The sequence below is a fragment of the Dromaius novaehollandiae genome, chromosome Z (assembly GCF_036370855.1).
Source record: "Dromaius novaehollandiae isolate bDroNov1 chromosome Z, bDroNov1.hap1, whole genome shotgun sequence".
NCBI lineage: Eukaryota > Metazoa > Chordata > Aves > Casuariiformes > Dromaiidae > Dromaius > Dromaius novaehollandiae.
Window position 1 is genome coordinate 83915742 of NC_088132.1, and position 21928 is coordinate 83937669.

The 21928-nt window shown below is 39.6% G+C and overlaps 1 protein-coding gene across 3 annotated transcripts; it reads left to right on the forward strand.

The window, feature by feature from the left end:
- Positions 1-7: 7 nt before the first annotated feature.
- Positions 8-15929, forward strand: LOC135324620 (uncharacterized). 3 transcript variants are annotated; one of them, XM_064501261.1, is made up of 10 exons: positions 8-736; positions 6304-6390; positions 8272-8496; positions 9683-9889; positions 11079-11312; positions 12083-12236; positions 13660-13769; positions 13912-14025; positions 14650-14796; positions 15452-15929. In XM_064501261.1, exons 2-10 carry the CDS (start codon positions 6313-6315, stop codon positions 15560-15562), a joined length of 1380 nt encoding a protein of 459 aa, XP_064357331.1. In that variant the 5' UTR covers positions 8-736; positions 6304-6312; the 3' UTR covers positions 15563-15929. The 3 variants fall into 3 exon arrangements, with proteins under 3 accessions (XP_064357331.1, XP_064357329.1, XP_064357330.1); XM_064501259.1 differs by lacking the exon at positions 8-736 and adding an exon at positions 2009-2670; XM_064501260.1 differs by lacking the exon at positions 8-736 and having other exon boundaries at positions 6158-6390.
- The last annotated feature ends 5999 nt before the right edge of the window (positions 15930-21928 follow it).

Below are 21928 nucleotides of genomic sequence, written 5' to 3' on the forward strand. Positions count from 1 at the left end.
TCTAACAGGGCTTGAGTTGTAATTGTGTGCTCCTTGTTCCGCCAACTGCACCCTTATCAAATATCTTCTATCCAAAAGTGTCCGAAGTCTTTTTCATTGCTCCCCTTTCACATCCTAATGAGGCCTGGTTCTTTGGAGGGAGAAGGTACTCATTTAGAAGCATCATGTTTAGGAGCAAAGAACAAGTTACAGCTGAACTGGTCTACCAGCAGACTGCTACTGTTCGTGGCAAGTCCTAATCTCCCTTCCGTTTTCCTTGGCGTTATTCTTGGCTTTGAAACTCATCAAATCTTTCACTGGGCCTAAATAGGGAGAAAAATATTTTTAGCTGTGTAGTTGAATAGAATCAGCTCACCAAAGCCACCAGTAAGCATTGGAACTTGTGTGGGGGAGAGAGGAATAGGACTTGCCCCTTCTTGGCAGTGGCAAATTGAGAGAGAAAGAGAAAAGCTGCAAGTGGTAGAATTGTGGCTCGAAATATATTGACAGAACATTTTGAAAGAAGCCTTTTGTGCCTCTTCTCTGGCTTACATCTAGCATTTTATGCTCTCAGTAAACAAAATCTGTGTGGCAAAACGCCTTTCTAGTAAACTATTTCTTTTTAATGTGGATGTTTACAGGTACACATGAGAAAAGATGTAACTGAGCATGTGCTGTTTTTGAGGAATGAAAAACCAAAAGAAAAAGTGGAAGGAAGATTAGCTGTGCATTCCTCCCACCTTCCTGTTAAGAATTAGTAAGTAGAGACCAGTAGTAACAATGACTGTTTTGTGACTGTCTCAGGATCATAAGTTCTACAAATTTATGTATTTCAAACACAGAGATTTCATCAGTCTGTTTCTTAAATGCAGAGAGCTACATCTGAAATCAGAGTACAGAGAATGAATTTACTTTTCTAGAAAACTTTTTTGCAGAAGCTTTTTTAAAACATCGCATTGCTGGGACAGGAATGTACAAACCAACTAATACTGCCCTGTAACAGCTACTGGGCAACTGTTGCCTGTATTAAAACAGTATCTGACTGCCAGAGGTCATTTTAGGGAAGGAACTCAGATGTGGAAGGAAAGATGACAATTTTTTTCATGACATCATGAATGTCTCGATGTGGATCACAGTGAATTTCCTGTACTTTTGCACTAGGCTGGATGCTGTGTGTATGCGGTTATGCAAGGCGTGTGAATGCCACCTAGCTTGAGCCAGGACACTGCAGGCTCTCAGCACAGCTCACTAGTGTGGCACTGCCTGAGCTATCACAGCTCTGCTGTTTCTGAACTGGAGCAGGCTTGTGCCTATCCAGCTCGCAACAAAAACTACATTTATTCATCCAAATGTGCAGATACTCCTTGGGGTGCTGGTAGTACAGGAGAGGTGTGCTCAAAACAGTCCTAAAAGTACTTAGTTATTTTAACACACTGAAACTCCTTGTATCCTGCTTGCAGGGGTATATAGGGCAAGACACATAAGACACACCCCTCTTTTCCCTTGATGCTGAGGCAGAGCTCTGGTTCTCTGGTTTGATGTTTAGAAAACCTTTTTCATTAATTCCCCTCTGAAGAGTCCTCACACCTGGCCATAGCTGTGCAATTCCTTGTTCCCTGGGCATTTTATTAGCCTGAGAGTCATTTATTCTCCCTCCTGTCCCTCTAGATACTTCTTTTTTTATCTATTTAGTTACACAGCTTTCAGTCCCTGATGAGGTGTTTCTGCAGAACTTTTTCTCAGTTTTTATGGCAGACAGACCTAAGTAGCGACATCAAAGAACTGCTGCTAAGTTGACATTGTTGAATGTTAGTATTTATTAGCTTTGTGTTGGTAAGGTATGAAAGGCCTTAGTGGTGGAGAGCACCCATAGTGTGAGGTAGTATAGTGTACAAGATAAAAGTACCTTAAGTATGTGTAACTAAGCTCCAAGCAAGTGATGCTTGCTAGTTATAAACAACAGAAATACAAAAAAGAATAGAATAGAATACCTAAAAAATAGCACTAGTTGGTAAGTGGAGACAACTTGTTTCACATAAGAAGTTGTTTTAACATGCTATCAAGTTTGGCTTGTTTTTCTCATTTCCTTGTGAAATTTCCCATTTCCCCCCTCTACAGTATTTTAAAGAGCAATTTGATCCCTTACATATCAAAATAAAAAAAGTAACTTTCTGAATGTATACACTAAATGCTTCTTGCAATTCTAGCTAGAATTTGGGTTGCTTAGAAGTTAGAATCAAAAAGCTATCACTCAGGAGAAAAAAAAGTGAATATGTAAATAAAGTGCTGAACAGAGGTAATAGCTGTTTTCAAGATGATGCCACTGATGTTCTTGTTGTTGAGGCTATGTCAGAGGACAGGGATTTTATTGAACTATAATTTCTTCTGTAGTGACAGTGAGAAAAAAGATAGGCAGAAAGAGAAACACCAGGATTTGGAGGAAATAATAAAATAGCTGGGATAGTTTAAAGGAAAGTCATCGTTTCTCAGCAGTTCTCTACAAGAAGTGTTTGTTGAGGATGTACATGAGTATTTGTGATTGTGTGTATTTGCATATACAGGAAATCTTTTACAAGGAGGGCACTTCCTGAATTACGGTGTATATATATCAGTAAATCTGACCTGAGGAACATAAAGGCTTTGATGAGGAAAAGCATCTTGCAGTTAGATCTCGTGAAGATCCTACCTGTGGTAAGAAAATGACTTGGCATAGTGGGACATGGTGGGAGGAGAATAGACAGGATTTTTGTCTGTTTTAGGGATTTTTGACCTTCAAATGCTTAATGGGAGAGTCCACTGTAATACTAGTTTTGAAATGGAATGATTATACACTGCAGTGATCTGTTCTGCTGTAACAGTCCATCTGCAAATCTCTCTGCATCAGTGTACTCACACTGATACAAAAAAGGGTTGATATAGACAATCTTGTAGTTTCAGACTCCAAACAACATGAAGGCTGGCCGTGCTTGCAGCACAGGTTAGTGTGGTTAGAGTTTATAGCCCTTTTAGTCTGAAAAAACTGCAACCCCATGGTCACTCATTATCAACCTATGAATTCTTTTCCTATGTAACTCTGTCAGTGTCAGAGCAACTTTGTTATCCAAAAGATGCTTGTGGAGTCTCAGATTTATATAACTATCGGGACGGTGAAACCATTGAAAATCATGATGAATATTTTCTTTCTTGTTGATCATGGATTCTGTGTTAGTTTTTTACCATAGTTTTCCATTACTGTGTGCTACCCAAAATATTGGCCAACATTATTGTTGGAAGGTCTCACACTGTAGAGGGGGAAATGGGAAATTTCACAAGGAAATGAGAAAAACTTGTCATTGATTCTAATTTACCTGATGCTGCCAATGTGAATAGCTGAGATTTTCATAGCCGTACCAGAACAGAACGGAGAAGAGTGCTGAGGAGAGAAGAGCTCTATCTCATGAGGAAAAAAAAATTTTTTTAATTTAGGCTTACGAACTTAGGGGGGGAAGGCCTTAAACTAGGATTCATGGGAACTGATGACAAAAGCATGTGAATGAGTTTTAACAATGGAAGGTAGAAAGAGGCATAGTAGCTATGGGTATAGGGCTTTTTATAAAAAGATTGATGCAGTACAAAAATAGAGGATAGTGAATCTGTCTGCTTAACATTTAAGATGTCTGTATACCCTGCAGAATGTATGAAAACTAAATGGAAGAATGTACAAGTTTCCATATAAAGTTGTGATTTAGGTGACATAAATGTTAACTTGGTGGGATATTTCATTTGTTAATGAATTAATACAGAAAAAGGTGGTGGTTCTTCAAGAACAGCAGAGGGAAAGAGAAGATTTCTCTATGAATATCTCTGTTGAAGTCTAGAATATAGAGGGAGATGACCTGTTGAAAGTGTCTTGATCATAATAAAGGGAGAAAAAAGCCTGAGTGTTGTTATGTTGAGAACCTATCATTAAAGACCACCGAACCAAGAAGATAAGATGGACAGATGGACAGAATTTTTTTGTGAACAACTAACAACCATTTAACTTGATGAGATATTATTTAACCAAATATTTGTTGGGAAAAGAGTAAATAGACCATAGAGTATCCAGAATGTTTTTAGAATGTGGTGATGCCAGTTTTTGTTGCAGAAGGTGAAGATAAATACAAGAATATGCTTACGGGGGTTTCATGATTTTTAGAACGGAAAAGAGGAAGAATAGAAAAAAAGCACCTTCAAGAAATTAAAAGAACTGGTTTGCAAAATCCAGTGAGAAACAGTCTAAGGAAAAAAGGTGCTCGGGAGTTTGGCAGTTCTTAAAATATGTATGTGTTTACGATATATTTACAGGCTATACTGATATGGAACAAGGAAAGAATTTGGCTTGTACCCCTGAAAGTTCTCCAAGAAGGAAGCATAAAGGAAATAGCTGGAAGTGCCCTTAAATATGAGTCACCATGGACTTTTGTGCTTTTTGGAAAGTCCAAAGCACAAAAATGAGAGACAAGTAGGAAGACCTATCAAAGATAATAAAATAACTCAGAAGTCTCTTATAGCTGTAAGGAAGGACCCAGGAAAATCTTGGTCGATCACTCTTCTCCAGAGAGTAATAAATGATGTCACTAAAGGCATACCATTTACTTAAAACATCAACTGCAATCAAACAGCTAACACCACCATTGAGAGGGTGGTAGATAAAGCTCAAATTACAACAGGGAAAACATGATTGAGAGCTCTTACGCAAGTTACCTGTGTTCAGTGGACTTTGCCTCCCGGATTTAACACTAAGCTTTTGGAGAACTGCATGAAGCTATCTTAGAGTTGTTAGCAGTAATGTTTAAGAACTTATTGTAGTTGCGTAAGAGTCCAAAAGGCTACAAAAGTACAAATAACATGCCCGTTTTTAACAAAAAAATCAACTAAATGATGCCAAAGAGTTACAGGCCAATAAGCTTAACTTCATTTTCCTAAAAATTCAGAAGGACATAATCAAACCTGGAAGATACAAAGGAAATGAGAAAAAAGAAAACCTACAGGTTGTAATGAACACTGTGTATCAAACCAATCTAGTTTCCTTTTTATGACAGGGTAACAGATTATGAGGATGGGGAGAAGAAATGTCATGTATCTTGACTCTAGCAAAGCTTTTGACACTCTTGTGTACCTCAAAACAAGAAATCATAGTCTAAATTAAAATATGTAAGGCAAGTATTACGGTGGTTGGAAAGCCATAATTGGGGGAACAGTTAACATTGAAGTCTATTGCTTTTCATTATTTTCATTAATTTGGTGGTGTTAGAGAAGGTCCAGAGGAGAGTGACTGAAATGATCAAGGAGATCAAAGAGCTGCATAGCAGGGAGAGACTAAAAAGGCTGGGACTCTTCAGCCTGGAGAGGAGAACGTATGTTTGATGTTGCTTGAAGCCCACAGTGCAGGATCTAGGGAGGACTCAATGAACCTGACAGGACGTTTGTTTAGGATGGAGAAAAGAATGTTCTTTTTTCTTCATTCGGGAAGCAGTAAATGTCTGAGGTCGGGGGTTATGAGCAGGTTCAGAAAGGACTTGGAAAAAGTCATGGACTTTTTTATGGAATGAAATCTAAAGGGAAGAGGCTATTCCTTTTCGCATCCCTCATCCAACAGTTATGTGTGCTTATAAACTATGAAGAGACTAGCCTGGGAATAGTAGCCAGCCTATACTGTCCTTAAATAGCATCTCTTAATGTCCTTTGGGAGAAAAAAATACTGGGCTGGTTGTATTGTAGGTCTGACCTAGTAGGGCATTTTTGTATGTAATTAGGTCCGCGTGTGGGAAGGACAAAATGTAATAGACTTTTGTTGCAGCAAGAGTGATTTCGGTTTGTGAAAACCTTTTTAACAATAATAATTCTTAAGTGGTGAAATAGGTTGCCAAATGAGTTGTGGAATCTCAACGTTTTTTGTGGTGTGTGGAAGTATATTACACAACATCCAGAAGGAATAATTTAAATGTATTTGGACCCTTAGCATAGGTGAAGAGACTAGATGACATCTGAGGATTCCTTTCTGCCTTTTTAAAAAGTATTTGATGGCTCAGTGTCTATCTCATTGTCATCTTGGGTCTTAGGGTTCATGAATAGCGCTAAAGCTGAATGTGGAAATTGTCAGGCCTTTCTGTCGTAGTTCAGTGAAGAAGAGTTTTTATTATTGCAACACATTTTGCCATACTAAGTATCATTACTGTTACTATAGAAAAGATGATGAGTCATTTCCCTGGGCTCTGTCTGTAACATAACTGAGAACATATCGGAATTAACGTTCTTTTGGATCACTGCTTTTCTTGTCTTTTGTGGACTCATCTATTTCAGCTTTACTAAATGGATAACCAGGCATTTGAAATGCACGGAGAGAGCATACCAAGTTCTTCAAAAACAGCAGAATGGCCAAAGAAAGAGGTACGAGTCAATTTCTGTTATGATGCTATCAAAATATTATTAATAGAGTCAGTTTGAAGATTAAACCCTTGCTTAGTAAATATGACATAATCAGATACTACTAAGAAGGTCCTACAAGAAAATAAAAGCTCTAAAGGGCTACTGTTGCTAAGGTCCTGACATGGAGTAAAATGTCATGTGCACTTGCTAGGATCCGGACTATGAGGCATAATTCTCTGGCCCCATTTTAGTTAATAGCAAAACTCCTGTAACTACTGAATAGAACAGTTATCTTTGGAGGATTCCCCATTGATTTTAACAGGAAGAGCTACTTAAAAGCTGATCTCATGGTAATGCTTACTGTCTCTACTTAGTTATTTGTGTACTACTAAGTATTTGTGTACTACTTTATTAAAAAAAAATTTTTTTCCCTTGAGAAAAGTAATCCTCTGTAATTTTCCCAATGAAATTTTGCTTCTCAGGATTTGAATTAACTTCATACGATGAGGGCTGGCATGTCACTCATAAGCTGAGACATTTAATTGCAGTCAGCATTGTGATACTTCCAGGCTGTAAACACACCTAGGCTAGTGATTCCCTCACAACATAACTTGTTCCACACATTGTATTGAGATTGAATGCTCTATATTCATTATTATTATGTAATGCATACAGTAGTCTCTCTATTTTTAAAAATAATTATTGAATTGGTGTCACTGCTGTGAAAATGCTGTAAATTAAAGGTCATTCGAGTCTGAGAAGTGGGGATTTTGTATGCATTTGAGTCTGAAGAGTTGCTCCCTGGAATTGATGAGACCGTGTCATCTGAGTACTACCGTTGTGATATTTAATTGAACACAAGCTCTAAAAAAGGAGTAACTTAAACTATAAAAAGGATTATTACAGAATAGAATAGGGGGATATTTTGAACACTTTTCTGCTGGCAAGGGAAATGAATTTGTAGAAGAGATTTTGTCAAATAGGTTCATGAAAGGAGGTCATTTTGTTAAAATTGGCAAGTAATTTTCAATTTTTTCATTCCTGATTGTACAGCTTAAGAAATCAGTGTACATAGCTTGATTTTCAGGCACTTATCATCTGAAAATCAAGCTTTTAAAGATGGATCAAGCTGTGCACCCAGAATCACTAGAGTTTTAAAATTTGGGCCATAGAATACAGTCTGTATTCATCGGAAGCCACGGTTTCTAAGAAAAATGATAAAGGGACAGGAAACTCTAAAACTCCTCACCAAGGTGTTGCTTTTTTGTGCCAGAACACTGTCTACAATTGCAAGGTAGATGACATTATGAGAGCATTTAAGAGCATTTTTAATGCCTTGGCCATCTATAAAGAGCTTCTGTGCTTATGTATGCCAAGGTGCTTCTCCCCTTCATCCTTCTTCAGAAGCCTGAATGTCCTCAGAGGAAATTTAGAGTAAAGAAATGATGCAAAGAGCAGTTTAATACAGCTGAGATTCCCCCATCTGGCCCATCTTTCCACCAGGGAGCAGGGCCACTGAGAGCCTTCTGTGAAATGTGAGGCAAAGCAGAGACAACATTTCTTCTTCCTCACCCCACAGGCAGACGTTTGCTGTGAGTGGATGCTGCAGCTCTTCGGAGTCTTGAGATATAGATTAGAAACAGTAATGAAAAAACATTAATTGTTTGGAAGACCATGGGATGAGGAAGATGTGCTTTTACTTGGTGGAATAATGAAGGGACAGCAACAATCTGATGCAATTTGATAACATGCTCTATAAGGTTTCCTTATGCCGAGCCCAGTAACTTGGCCAGAAGTGCATGTTCCTGAAAGGTTTACTGTTTTCATTACAAAGGAACTATCAGTTTTTCCTGTTTGTTATATCTGTAACTGATTTCTTTTTTCTAAAAAAAATCTTTTCAGGAAAGAAAGAGCTACTGCTCCCTAATGAAAATCTTTCTAGTCTGTCTGTTGGCCTGTATTATCACCACCACAATAGGAGTGCTGGTCCTGTCCTTGATCTATGCAGAAAGCATTGGCTTTGTAAAAGAGACAGTTGTTAAAAACCGTGACACAACCTCCCCCAAAATAGATGAAAAAGAAGTGGATGTCAAATTCCGGTTCCTGAATCAGCTGGGAAAATCAAAGGTAAATTGTTCTTTTTGTGCAATAATATTCTAGCATTATATATAGAAATACAATGAATTCATCTCACCTAACTTTAATTATTAAAGCACTAAGTGTCCGGTCTAAGCCCATCATCCAGGCTTCTTTTATCATCTATGAAGAGAGATACAAATCTCCAGACAGCAGTTCATTACATTTCATAACAGATGTTGGAAGTGATATGGGACCTTAGAGGTTCCTCTGGGAATCCTCTGGGCTTCTGAAATTATAGGATAGGAAATTCTGAGAAACATAAATGGAAAGCTCAAATCTAAATATAAGCTGAGTAGCACCCTAACATTTTATTTCTTATGACTGAATTCAAACAAATTCTTATTTTGCAAGAAAAAATGAACTCTGTGGTCTTTTTTTCAGTGAGCGAAAATGAATTAACTCACAATGTAATGAACTCTAGCAATTACATTGTTTCTGTTTAGTTGTATTTTTATACTTAAAGAAATGTATCCTTTGAACAAGCTCTAAAGACATGTTCCATCTTACAAATATATCTGTACATAGAAAATAATTTCTGATTAATTTTTATCACAGCTTTTCAGCAAAAAAGAGAAAAGGATAGATTAGATAGTAGGGCACTTAAACTGATTACAGCTGTTCTAGTACTTTTAGGTGCTAGATTTAACTATGTAATATTCTTGAAACAAAGGTGTTTTTAAGAGGAGAGCATCCCTTTTAATATGTCATCCCTGAGTGCAAGGTGATTTTTTCAAGTATAAAACATATTCCAGAGACAATATTAATATTGAGAAAGGAACAGCTTCAGGTACAAATGATTTACAACTTTCTACAGCCCTAATTCAGGAAAATCTCTTACTCAGGAAATTTTCTAAATGTTTTGAATCTAAAAATTTAAGCATAAATATAACTGATTTCCTAAATCGGACTCCAGAATGACATAAAAAGAGGAGCAGGTAATTCTATCCTTAATACCATTATTTAGCTCTCATTTGTAGAAACAATACCATTACATCATAACATGACAAAGTAATTGTGAAATGTGACTAAAATACATGCAGAGAGAAGTCTCACTGAGAAGAGCAACGGGTCCCTTCAGTATTGCTTAGACTATGCATCTTCCAAAATATTTTTGGATTGTGTGGTCACCACTATCCACAATTAATAAAATTCTCTTCTGTCACTAACTTTACAGGTACATCATTTCCCAGGTGGTGATATTCAGTGGGCAAGATTCAGGAATGATGTAAATGAATATCAAAGTGTTGAAGAAATGGAATTTGGAAAAAGTATCAATAACTTTCGCTCTAAAATGACTTTTGGAACCTTACGGATCAAGAGCAATGGGCTTCGGGTTCCCCACTGGCATTTTAATGCTAATGAACATGGCTACCTGCTAAAGGTATTATCTGGTTATTTCATCTCTCCCAACTGGATTTTCTTTTAAAGCACCATGTACATACAGAAAATGTACACATGTAAATAAAAATGTACATATACATTATATACAAATGTTAACCAGTAATAAAAGTAGAATTATCATTGATTCGTGTATGACATGAGTTTTATCGCTTTAGATAACATTTTTGAACTGAGGTGCTTGAAACAGACTTTTTAATGTTACTTGCAGAAGCGTCAAGCACCTGTAGCTTCCAATAAAGCGTAACAACTGAAGTCAGTGGAGATTATGGGTACCTGTAACATGTAGAATTTTATCTACTTAATCTGCTTGCTTTATCTACTAAGCATTTCTGAGAGCGCATTGAATCTCTTTTTAAAACCTTCCATGAAGGAGCTATTACAAAGTCCAAAAATAGTTGTCTCCAGTGCTTTATAACACAAACCATTAGAAAGTTTGTGCTGCTATACAACTCACATTTTGTTTATTGCAAAATTTCTCCTCGATCCCTCTGATAATCTTAGTTTCTTACAACTGTTTATATATAGAAGACTGTTTTGTTCCCATGTATTCTTTTCTTTTCTAGACCAAATACCCCTCCCTGTTTTTCCCAAAAAACTTGCCTTTGAAGATGTTTGCCCTATCTCACCTTAGTGTCAAATTTCAAATCTTAATAAAAAATAAAGAGAATAAAAATGATAAATACAAACTCACAGTGAGAAACAATTCAAGATAGCATGTTAATCTGAAAAATAAAAAAATCTTTCTTTGGAAGCACATGTACTTAGATATATCTTGATTATTAATTGTATTTCACGAATAATTGTTCATAGTTTTATTAGAGCATAACTGAACAGCTCCAACTGGATGGGGGAACATCCCTAGAGTGAGGCCCTCTCTCCAGCAATTTTTGGTCAAAGATGGCTCTTTTATGGCTATTGACAGCCTCTTGAATAAGAAATGGCTTACATATGAGCAATGTGTATTTGTTATATGTTCTTTAAATCTTCTAAAATTTTGTCACTTAAAATACTATTCTGGATTCAGTTTCACAAAGGCTTGTTAGAGAGAGAACACTGGTATTTGTTTTCCCCTAACAGCCTTCAGATTCCTTGAATTATTGAGTTGCCATACACAGGTTACAGTGAATAAAGTCTCTGAGGAAACTTTCATTACTATCATTACGTTACAGGGTACTGCCTGGATTGGAGTAGTTGATGCAGATGACAGCGTGGTTACCACGTACAATGTCACAGCTGGCCAAGTGATCTTCTTCCCTAGAAACACTTTGCATTGGATAAAGAATGTAGGAAAAGAAGACTGTCTGTTCTTACTGTTTTTTACAACACATGAAGAACTTAAGACGTTGGATGTAGATGATGCATTTTTCTCTACCCCAGAAGATATAGCAGCAAGAGCATTAAAGGTCTGTACAATAGGATAGCTAGCCTCTATCTAGCCTTCTTGACATTAACATGTCAGGTCCCCACTCCCTATATCTTTTTTAGGGAGGTTCCTTAACTCAGCTGGTCTCTTCAGTCCCAAAGGTGTGGAAGGATGTACCTATGTCCCTTGTGCAACACTGTGCCACCTTGTGTGTTCCTTTACAAATATAGAGAAATAAGTGACATGGTTTTCTCCAAGGAACTTTTTCCCCTCCCCTTTTCACACTTGTCCCACTCATGGAGGATTCTCCACAATTCCAAGGACAGAAGGGAAAATAACACAACGAAGTCTAAAGTAGCTTCCCAATAGCCTCTTAGTAAATGTTGTGCTATCAAGAGGTCTCATAGGAAACCATAAATAAGGCCATCTTCTTGTTAAAATTTCTCTCATTTGCACTGACCCATTGCCAAGGTCCCTTGACCAAGAATATGGCCACAGAGCTTCTGCTCAGTCTGAGGAATCTGCATGTTCAAACCATTGAGTTGTGACAGACCTTCCCATCTGTGAAATGATCTGATGGGGACCAAGTTAAATCTGCTCCAAATTTGTGTTGTAACTGAGAAACAAGGGCAGAACAAAGAAGCAAAATGAACTATGCACAGGGCTAAGCAGTTAAAGAGATGAGGTATGTCCCCAGGGCAGCATTTGTCTACCACCATGTATTAAGGTGGGAAACTTGATAAAGTACAATTTTAATTCCCCAGTTTGTTTGTATATCTGTCAACTTAATTTGTACTGTGTGTCCTGCAGCCACAGGGTGGAGTTAACTTTATCAGAACATTCAAGAAGCAAACAGAAGATCAGGCAATTAACCTCCCCCCAAATTTACAAGAGCTTGTACACAATGCCAGCTATGTGCAATCTCCAGACCACCTTGTATGGCGGTACTTCTATGACCTCAAAGGTACGCATATATAACTTTTTATGTAAGAGCTTTCCATGTTTACAGAGGGGAAGGTCTGTGATTGGTTCACTGAAATATGCAATAAAAAGTATATAGAAGAGTGATAAATATTTAAGGAGGTAAAAAGAAAAAGAATGGGAATCATTATTTCTTATGCAAAAATGGTGCTATTTTTCTTGATGGTATCTCTAGTTACTGCCCTTCAGAGATGTATAATTTGGCCCTTATCTCACTTAAACTGTTTTACCCTACCGATTGAAGTAGTCTTTTGTTTTTGTCTGCGACGGTAGACGTGAGAGTGCAATGCCAGTAAGCAGCAGGGCTTCAATACGCTGCTTCCCAACTAAAGGTTTTCTACTGGTGTAGCTAACCAGAACTGATCTGTTCATTGCTATAGTTACCTTAAGCAATAAGCAGCTATAGTTTTCATCCATAGATGAGGATTTTATAGGCCAGGAAGCCCTGAAGAAGACTAGCTGGAGAGTGACTGGGCTTTTCAGAATATCTGGTATTTGCATATAAAGCTTCAAAGAATCTTAACATATACCTAACTCTGCACTCCCTTTTCTTTTACAAAAACAACTTTATAAACAGCATTAAATTATATTCACTGTTTGTTTTGTCAACATCTGTATTAAACGGCCCTCTGTACAGACTGGACCTACTGATTAACAGAGAGCACCTAATAAACATAGATGACGGAATTTAATTCTAAGTACCACTGTAAAAAACAAATATAGGTCCAGAGCTCCACACGCAGCTGATGGAGATTAGAAGAAATAGATGTGTGACAGAAATCTTTGCACTTGGGTCAACATGTTCTTTGAGGTAATCTTCTTCTGTAACAGACGGCTAAAAAGTGGCCAGGTTCTAAGAAAGCCTCTTTCTCTGGCCAGGACCTATACATTTTCAGCAAGGAAGGCACGGCCCATAGGTAGACTTATTAGCTGTATTCTGCTTGAAGATCTAGCTATACCAAAACAGTGCTTCAAGAGAGAAATATGCCAGATTTGCAGCTTGTTTGCATTGGTGGTGCTTTGCAAACTGTTGCAACACACAATTAGTGCCGTAAAGGTTAACATGAGTTAATATACTGAAACTTAGTACGTTCTTTAAGTGTATTGTGGTTGATAGTAATCATATTTGTGACAGGAAAAAATGTTGTGAAAAGGCAGATATCTGCTCATGCAAGAGACAAGTAATTTAAATTCAGGGAAAAATTCTAATATGAGGTTTTTATTATGGTGATCTGTCTATACAAACATACAATAAATTGGATTAATTGTTTCTGATGTGCATAGTGTCTAGTGCACAAAGGAAGGATAAGCTAAATGAGCTTCCTTTTTGGATCCAGAGGCTCATAAGATTTGAGACCTGGCCACCTTGTTGAAAATGCTTATTTGCCTGTGTCTGTTTTTTTAAGGGTCAGCAGAATATCCTTTTCCAGGAGGAATCTTCAAGTGGGCTCGCTACCGCATAAATGGAACTGGATTAAATGAGACAGAGAAAATTTTTAGTGAGTCACTGAATAAGGTATGTACTTTCATTTGGATACTGTAGGTATTTAAACATAAGGCATAGTATGCAGTGTGTGGGGGTTCATCACTGCTTCATTGTGTTCCAGGGATATAACAAACTTGAGGGATTTTCTGAATGTTTTTGTTTTGCTTTTCAGCATGAAAATACTCTTACCTTAGCAACTCTCAGAATATTCAGCAATGGACTGGGGCAGCCTCATTTCCACTTCAACGCTAATGAGATGGGTTACGTCATTAGTGGCTGTGGAAAGGTAATATGTTACATCAGTTGAGGGATAAGTCACTGGAGTTTTGACTGTATAACAGCTACAGAGCTAATAACTGATTCCCATCTGTGATTATTAATAATACTACAAAACTTTCAAGGTCTACTCATTCCTCCTTTGTACAAAATTTTTCTCTTCATTACATTTGTGGAAGTTTGCCTAATCAAAACCGAGTTATACAAAGAGCAGAACTTGTCTTTGTAAACTGTTCAGCAAAAAATGCCCATGATAGGAATTCCCACTCTCCTGGATACTGGGAGTGTGAAATAAAAAACAGAAATAATTTTGATTTAGTGCCTCTAAGGAACAAATAAAAACTTGGTGAGAATTAAGAACTAGGATATGGTATTTTATTGTGTGTCTTTCACTCAATGCAAATTTGAAATGCAAAGGTAACTGAGATGGGATGATGGAACTCCATAATGCAAAGAGTTACCCTGTTCCCACTTGGGAATTTGCCATGGACCTCTATAACTATTTGGTGTCTCAATGAAAGTAATGACTCAGCCCTAGCTGATTTCAGTGCAATGTTGAGACCATCACTGTGTACTTTTCCAATAATAGCACACTGAATATTGCTACTGAATATTGCTGTTTAACTTGCTATAGGTTGGGGTTATTGCATCTGATGTCACCTCCAACTTCAACATTGACATTGGAGATGTCATATTTTTCCCTGTTGGAAGCCAACATTATATCAAGAGCGTATGTGATGAGGATTTACTTTTGATTCTAGCCTACAGTACAGGCAACCAGGTGAGAATTCATATGGACGGGGAGTAAAAAATGTTCAACCGTGCATAAGCGTATGCTTTTCTTACACATGTAAGCCTTATGCTTTGGTGCACACCTTTCAAAAGAAATTCTAAGACTATCTCAATACACTGACAGTGAAGATTCTCCTCTGCTGTGAATGGTTGACATGTAACACCTACTAAAACTCTGTACTTGCGAACAAGAACAGCAGGTGAAGAAGACAGGGAGTAGGTCTGTGGCAGGGAATGGTGTGTTCCTGCATGTGCGCATATGTGTATGTGTGGAAGAAAGAGAGGGATGGAATTCAGATCAAGCTTGTGCGTGATGTGCTGTTGGTGTTTAAGAGACAGAGCTGGCCAGGGGGTGGGCAGGACAGGCTGTGGCTCCTCACATGCCCAGGAGCTGCAAAAAGGAGAGATCTTCACAAGCCTTGGACAGGTCTATATGCTAGCAGCCAGAGCAAGAGTATATTAAATTGAGATTAAATTACCTGGTGATACATATAAGGCTTATATCAAGTTACTTATATATTTTTATATTCATTCCTGTTCATGTTGTATTTGACATGCACTTTAATATTCCATATTATTAATCTTGTAAAAATGATCAAGTCATTACGATTATTCTTTCTAAAATATTGTATTTTTCTTTATAGCTGGAAACTCTTCGTATGAATGACTACTTCCATAAAACAGCAGATCATATCCTTGCTCAGCTTTTTTTCAAGGAACAGAATGAGTTTAAAAAGATCCCAAAGGCTTCTTAAAAATCAGGCAAATAACCTATGTTAGCATTTAATCACTCCAAGTATTTTTCACGATTGCGGTATTTCTTGCAGTACTTCCTGGTACCTTTCCTGCTATTTATCCAGAGGTGTTCAGAAAACAAAAGAATTTCAGGTCATTACTTATAAAAAGTTTTTTCTATTTGTATTTTTTAACTGGTTGTATTTATAGTGCAATGTAATTTTATTGTATATCAAAGTAACTTCTGCAATTGCCTTTTGCTCTCTGTATCATCCATGATCCCCCTTCCTCTCTTCCCTCACAGTACTGAAGTTTACATTGATTTTCTGTATTGTTGACAGCACTCTATCTAGTGATGCATAAATACAGTGTGTTTACACAACTCTGTCTCTTGCCTGAAACCAAGTGTTGTTATAAGCACTGCGTCTAATTGGGTTGCAGGAATGAGCTCCTCATACATTCATGTTGTATTCACTTTCCCTCCCCAAATTGCAACCCCCTCAGTGAGGCACTGTATAGGAATTTAAGACAAATAGCTTCTTTTTATGACTTTGTCACTAAACTGATATCTGATTTTGAGCAAAATATTTGAGGCTGGATTTGTAACAGAATGTAGAGTCAGTAGCAGCAGTGCTGTGTGCTAGGCACCCATGCTCCCTCTGCAAAAGATGGGGAGCATTTGGCCCCAAAGAACTGGGCCAGCAAGAAGCAAGGATGATATATCATTTTCTTGTGACCCTCAAGTTCCATTTTGCTAGGTAGTTATACCCAGGAGAATGGCTACAAAGGGGAAGCACAGAGATATTTTTCCATTTTCCATGGATTAAGGCATTTTTTCAGGGAAATGATCTCTGTATCAGGAAAATGTGTTCATGTTACATGGTTCAAATCAAATCAGGGTCAAAGTGGCTTATTGATTTATTATCAACATATGATAAACCAGGATTCAGTGAAACATACAGTTGGGATCAATTTTAGCAGTACAACAGATGAACCACGATCCTAGCCACTTACAAAGTGTTTGTAAACACCTACAAACTTCTAAACACTCGTCTATAACTAATCCCAAGAAGTTTTAGTAACGCACATCCGCACACACAGTCGCTGTACACTCTCTGTCTCTCGCAGGCCCTGTGGGTCACAAGCAGCCCCCTCCCAGGACAGCAGGTTCCCCTGTTCACACACGCCTCCGGTTGTAGGTCCTACCTCTTTGTGTGTACCCATGCAAACACCCCTTCAGACACTTTTGGGTATTCCACTCGCAGGGGCTGTCACGCCCCCGTTCCTCTCCCATCACCTGGGGTTGTCCAGGCCGTTTTGCCGAGAGGAAGGGCTGTGTGGGCCCCCCTAAAACCTCTTCTTCAATTGCAACGCAAAGGGGGTGTCCCTGTACCCCAGCTGGGTGTGTTGACAGTATACTACGCCGAGGGCTGCGTTTGACTTGTGGGCTGCTATGGGAGAAGCCTAATTGGGCCTTTCCTTGTGCCTCTTTTTTGCCTGCCGCTTTTGATCCATGTTTAATTTGACTATAAGCAGCTTTCAAAAAGATGTTTTCACAAGTTCAGGCTCTGCTCAGTTGGATGCTGTTATTCCTGGTGTAGATCAGGACAGTGACTGCCAGTGAAAGACGGCAATTGTGTTACTTTAAAAAAAAAATGCCCTAGGAATGTTGAAAGCCTGAAACTTTTAATTTGGGTTTTGCAAGCTGATCTTCATGAATGTGCAGATCCTGAGCGGCGTGAGGTTAGTGTGTGTGCGACAGAAACAAACTGGTGGAAATGTGTATGTGGAAAATATCGATTTATTTAGCTCTGTCAACTGTTTTGTTAAGATTTGCAAGCAGTGGGGTTTAGGGATCAGCACTTCTGTAGCATGTTTCTGGAGCCCTGCAGGAAACCTGCTCCAATCAGGCCCTTCCCATTCGGCTACGCGCATCGGACGTGGTCTCCCCTGCTCCTGCCAGCCCGACTCAGAAGCACGACTGGAGAAGCTCCTGGAGCGACTGCCATGGGAAACGTGCTGCTGTCATTCATCACGCCGTAATGAAATGATCATTGCCTTGCGCGTTCAAATCCATCAGATTAATAGCCTGTGAAATGCATTTTCCGGAGATGATTACTACCCAGTCAGCTGCTTCAGCCATACCCTTGTGTTTTATAGGCAGGCTGGCATTTATGAAGACTTCTTGTTGTTGTTTTTAACTAAATAATTAGCATGTTCTCAAGCTTATTTTTGATTTTAATAAAGTTTTGGTCTATTAATTGCAGACCAATTCTCCAGTTTAGTGAAGCGCTTTTTACTTAACTGTAAGCATGTTTACTGGTAGGCTAGCTTCATTACCTGTTTTATAGATGTACTGATTTTAATCCTTTAATGCTTATTAATAATGATGACCCAACTGTTCTTCCAACAGATTCTTTAGCTGTCTTTGATCATTATTCAGTATATTGGCTCCTGTCTGAATGAGGACGTTTGTGCATAAGAGTCATTCTTTGACCGGAGTCAAGGCCCAAAGTAAAAGCTTTCTTCCATGTGACTTCAGTCACTTGATGGCTTCACTCAGCCTTTGGGTTGTCATCGACTGGGATTTAATATCCAGTTGCATTTCTTGTCCTATGTCTTGGAATCGGAACCCAAACAAATGGTCGGGGCACCCGTGTCAGATCCCCGTTTTGTGTAAATCGCCTGAATTGGTGAATATTCATTAACTTTGGCGAGCCAAGAGCCTTGCCTCAAGACCCGACAAAGATAACAAAAAAGGATTGAGAGACCTTCTTCAGCCCTGCGTTTAGAGCTTGAAACCGCTGCTTGTGCAATATTTGAAATACAGGACAATATTTGAAAGTGCAGGATGGGCACTGTTTTGCAGATAATGTTTGGCCAGTAAAAGTGATATATTCGATGAGTGATGATATATGCTGTCCTCTTTTGTTTTGCCTTGACTAGTAAATTAGAGGATAGATCAAAGCAGGTGGGTTTTTTGTTTTTTGGGGGAGGGCTGGTTTTTTTCCTAATGCTGCTAGTCTGAGATGACAGGACTAAGACGTAGTGTGGCCTTGTCGCTATGCATGAGAGACTCATCTCAGGACTCTTTTTTTTAATCTTCTCCAGCTCTCTTTATTACTTCCCTGGAGGAACTATCAGTCAGGTATTGTGCAAAAAGCTTTTCCGGCCATGGTGATGAAAAGTTTTTCAACTGACATGGAAGAGATGGACTCAAAATGCACCTTACCGCCTGCGATGAGCTTTGTCAAAACAGATCAGACCAAACTTTTCAGCTCAGCTCCGTGAAGGTGAGAAGGTTGAGTGCTGCAGGAATCACCGACGTTCAGCTAATACAGATAGCTTCTCACGTTGATTCAGGTTTGCCTTCCTGTTTCTTTCTTCTATAAAACCATCACTTTTATGTTCTTAAAAAGGTGACACAGAAAGGCCTTGTGTGTGGTGTGTGGGTTTTGTTTTTTTTTTCCCTCAGCTGGCAGAATTATCCATTTTAATTCTCATTCCAGCTAATAAAAATGTAATATTATCTAACTCCGGTTTGAGATTTGGGATCTCAAACTGGCTATGCTTGATGCACAACCATCCTCAATGCTGCTAGTTTTGCAAGCTGGAAACCTAGGGAAAACTCTCAGTTAATGGGTGAATGGAAATTTGAGAACTAGCACTTTCTCAAAATGCAGTTATACTAAGAAAGTGTAATTCACTTGAAACTGGAGGTGTTACTCAGTGCAGCCATAAGCCCATCCCTGGGCGTTCTCTTGGAAATAACTGGGATAAAACATTGATCGAAACAGAGCAACGCTTAGTTAAAGAAGAAAGCTGCATTGCCTCCCGTGAGAAATACAAATTATGGCAGATGCTAATACACCTACATGGTTTCCAAGTGAAGAAATATTAAATGGAATAGCATGTTTGGGTAACTGTAATCAGAAGCAGTAATAAAATGGGTGGGACACTATTAAAGTATTAATTAACGAAATGTCCTATGGGATTTATTAGCAGTGTATGATTACTCCAGGGGTTTGTGCTACATGTTCAAAAGAAATGTGCAGTGTTTTCCAGTGGGCAAAATTCAGCCTCACCTTGGGGAAGGAAGGCAATAGCAGACGTGTGAAAAGCCACTGAAAGCGTCTTGTGGGCCAAATCCACAGATTTAACCGGCTGGCATGGGTGTGCGTAGGAGCGAAGCTTGCTCGATGTAAGCTGTCTTGCAGCTCGCTTTGGGGGCGACCCCGAAGGTGGGGACCTGCCGTAAGCCCCGCACGAGGAAGCCCGTGAACCTCGGGGTATTTTAGCTGGTCGGCAGGGCAGACCCAAGCCTGGCCGGAGCCACGAGCACTTGCTGTCGAGTGACCTCAAAACAGGTCATTTTTGCCAGTCTGATTTTGGGGATGGGTTCAACAGGCGAGCGAGCACCGTTCGGTCTGCATCTGTTGCGTGAAGAGCGATGGAGAAACCGCTCTGTAGAGAACCAAACCCACCAAATTAATCTGAGTTTTTCTTCTTCTTTTTTGTTTGTATTTTTTTTTAATAAAAGGCAGTAAATGCCCAAAGAGAATAACCAGATACAGAATTTTTGTGCTATACGCCACGCGTTTACTGTAAGTCTCAAGTCTCTCCTTTCTCACGTATAAAACTGTATTTAACAGCAAAAATGTCTAGTAAAGCCAGAACCCAAGGGCCCTTTCTGCAGGGCTGGAGCACGTGCCCGCAGCTCCCCTCTCCATGAGCGGGCGCCTTGAGCAGGGCGATAAATGGGCAGGAAGCTGGGTTTATAGCCTAAGAACGCTTTTGTGACCAGTTGTCATAAAACAACACTTTAAGCGTCCCATACAACACCCTATGGCGTTTTTTGCTTGATGGCATGCCGTTGGGGCTTGGGGCCATTTACCTTTTCCAGGCCTGGCATGGTGCATCATGCACATGCCGCTTGGCCGGGGGCAGCCCTGACCCTGGGGACAGCGGGGTTGTTCCCACCGGCAGCTCCCGAGCCTCATTTCTCGCAACGGGGACAAGCAGGGGTGGCAGGACGCAACGGAGACGAAGGGTAGCGATTTGTTGCGACATGTAAAAGCATATAAATCTGTTGAAACTTGGGTTTTACTAATTCTTAAGCAAGTTTTGGAGATCTCATGCCTTCGTGCACGTGCGCAGCAGCGCTCAGTGCTGCTTGTGCCCACTACTCCCAGGCTGCAGAGAAGGGCTCAGCACCGCAGACCGAGCACAAAGGATGAACAGGAGAGAGTAGCAAGGTCCCTTTCAAGGAAATGCACTTTTTTCCCCTGTCTTCCAATGTTTAACAAATAAATAGTTTCATCTTGTTAACATTACCTTAATAATGACTAACCTATACTGTTCTGTCTCTGTACAGTGCTGTTCTGTTGAACCTCTGTCACGTTAGATGCCCATACACACGTCTACCGCAGCAGCTTCTGTCGAGATCTCCACCAGCTAAGAAGCATCAGAGCCATCAGCAAGCTCGGTAGGATCTCAAGGGGACTCAATGCAGGATTATTTAGTAGTTACACTTGCTTTGGAAATAGTCCTGCGCCTTTTTTCTTCTGCGAGCAAGCCCTCGCGGTGCAGGTGAGCTTTGTGGAGCCCAGGAGACAAAAGGCAATTTCCTGAGCTTTACTGCGGGTTCTGATTGCAATCACATTTGAAATGTTTAGATATTTAATCTTTACCTAACAATGCAAATATAAGCAAACGGAAAATCTAACCCACACCCTAATCCCAAACAGCCTTCACAGGAATAAGTGTTATGGGTTTGATTGTAGCCTTTGAAGGAAAGCCAATATTTGTTACTTTGAGTTAGTTTCTGATGACTGCACTGCTGGAAACAGTTTTTGCATTGTGATTTTGCTACCCATAGGAATAACAAATCTCTTCATAACCGAAAGTTACCCACTTTGTTAGGAGGGACCTTCTCGGCAGCCCTCCTAAAGCAGGTGCATGCAAAGGCAGGTAGGACCTTCGTGGATTTTAGGTGTCACTAGTTTGGACAAACAGGACGGGTTCAGGATAAATGGAGACAGCATATTGCTCCTCCCCAAATCTGAAAGTAGTGGGGATCTAGCAGGGAGAATAGCGGGGGTTGCTGCATGGAGAAAATTTGCAGTATCCAGGACCAAAATCCGCACGGGTCACTTGCTCAGCAGCAGACCGGTTGCTAATTGCTTCTCAGTGCTTTTGCTTGCAATGCCCTGCTCCCCTGCGGCTGCTACACCTGCGCTGGGCTCTGAGCCCGGCCCAAATTCCCGGCCTGGTGGCAGCCGCGGTGGCTGGTGACACCTAGAGGAAAGCTGGAAGTGTCACCCCTGCGAGGAGCCACCCGGCCGGCACCAGCGGCTCGCTACGCTTCAAGCATGCCTGCGTCAAAA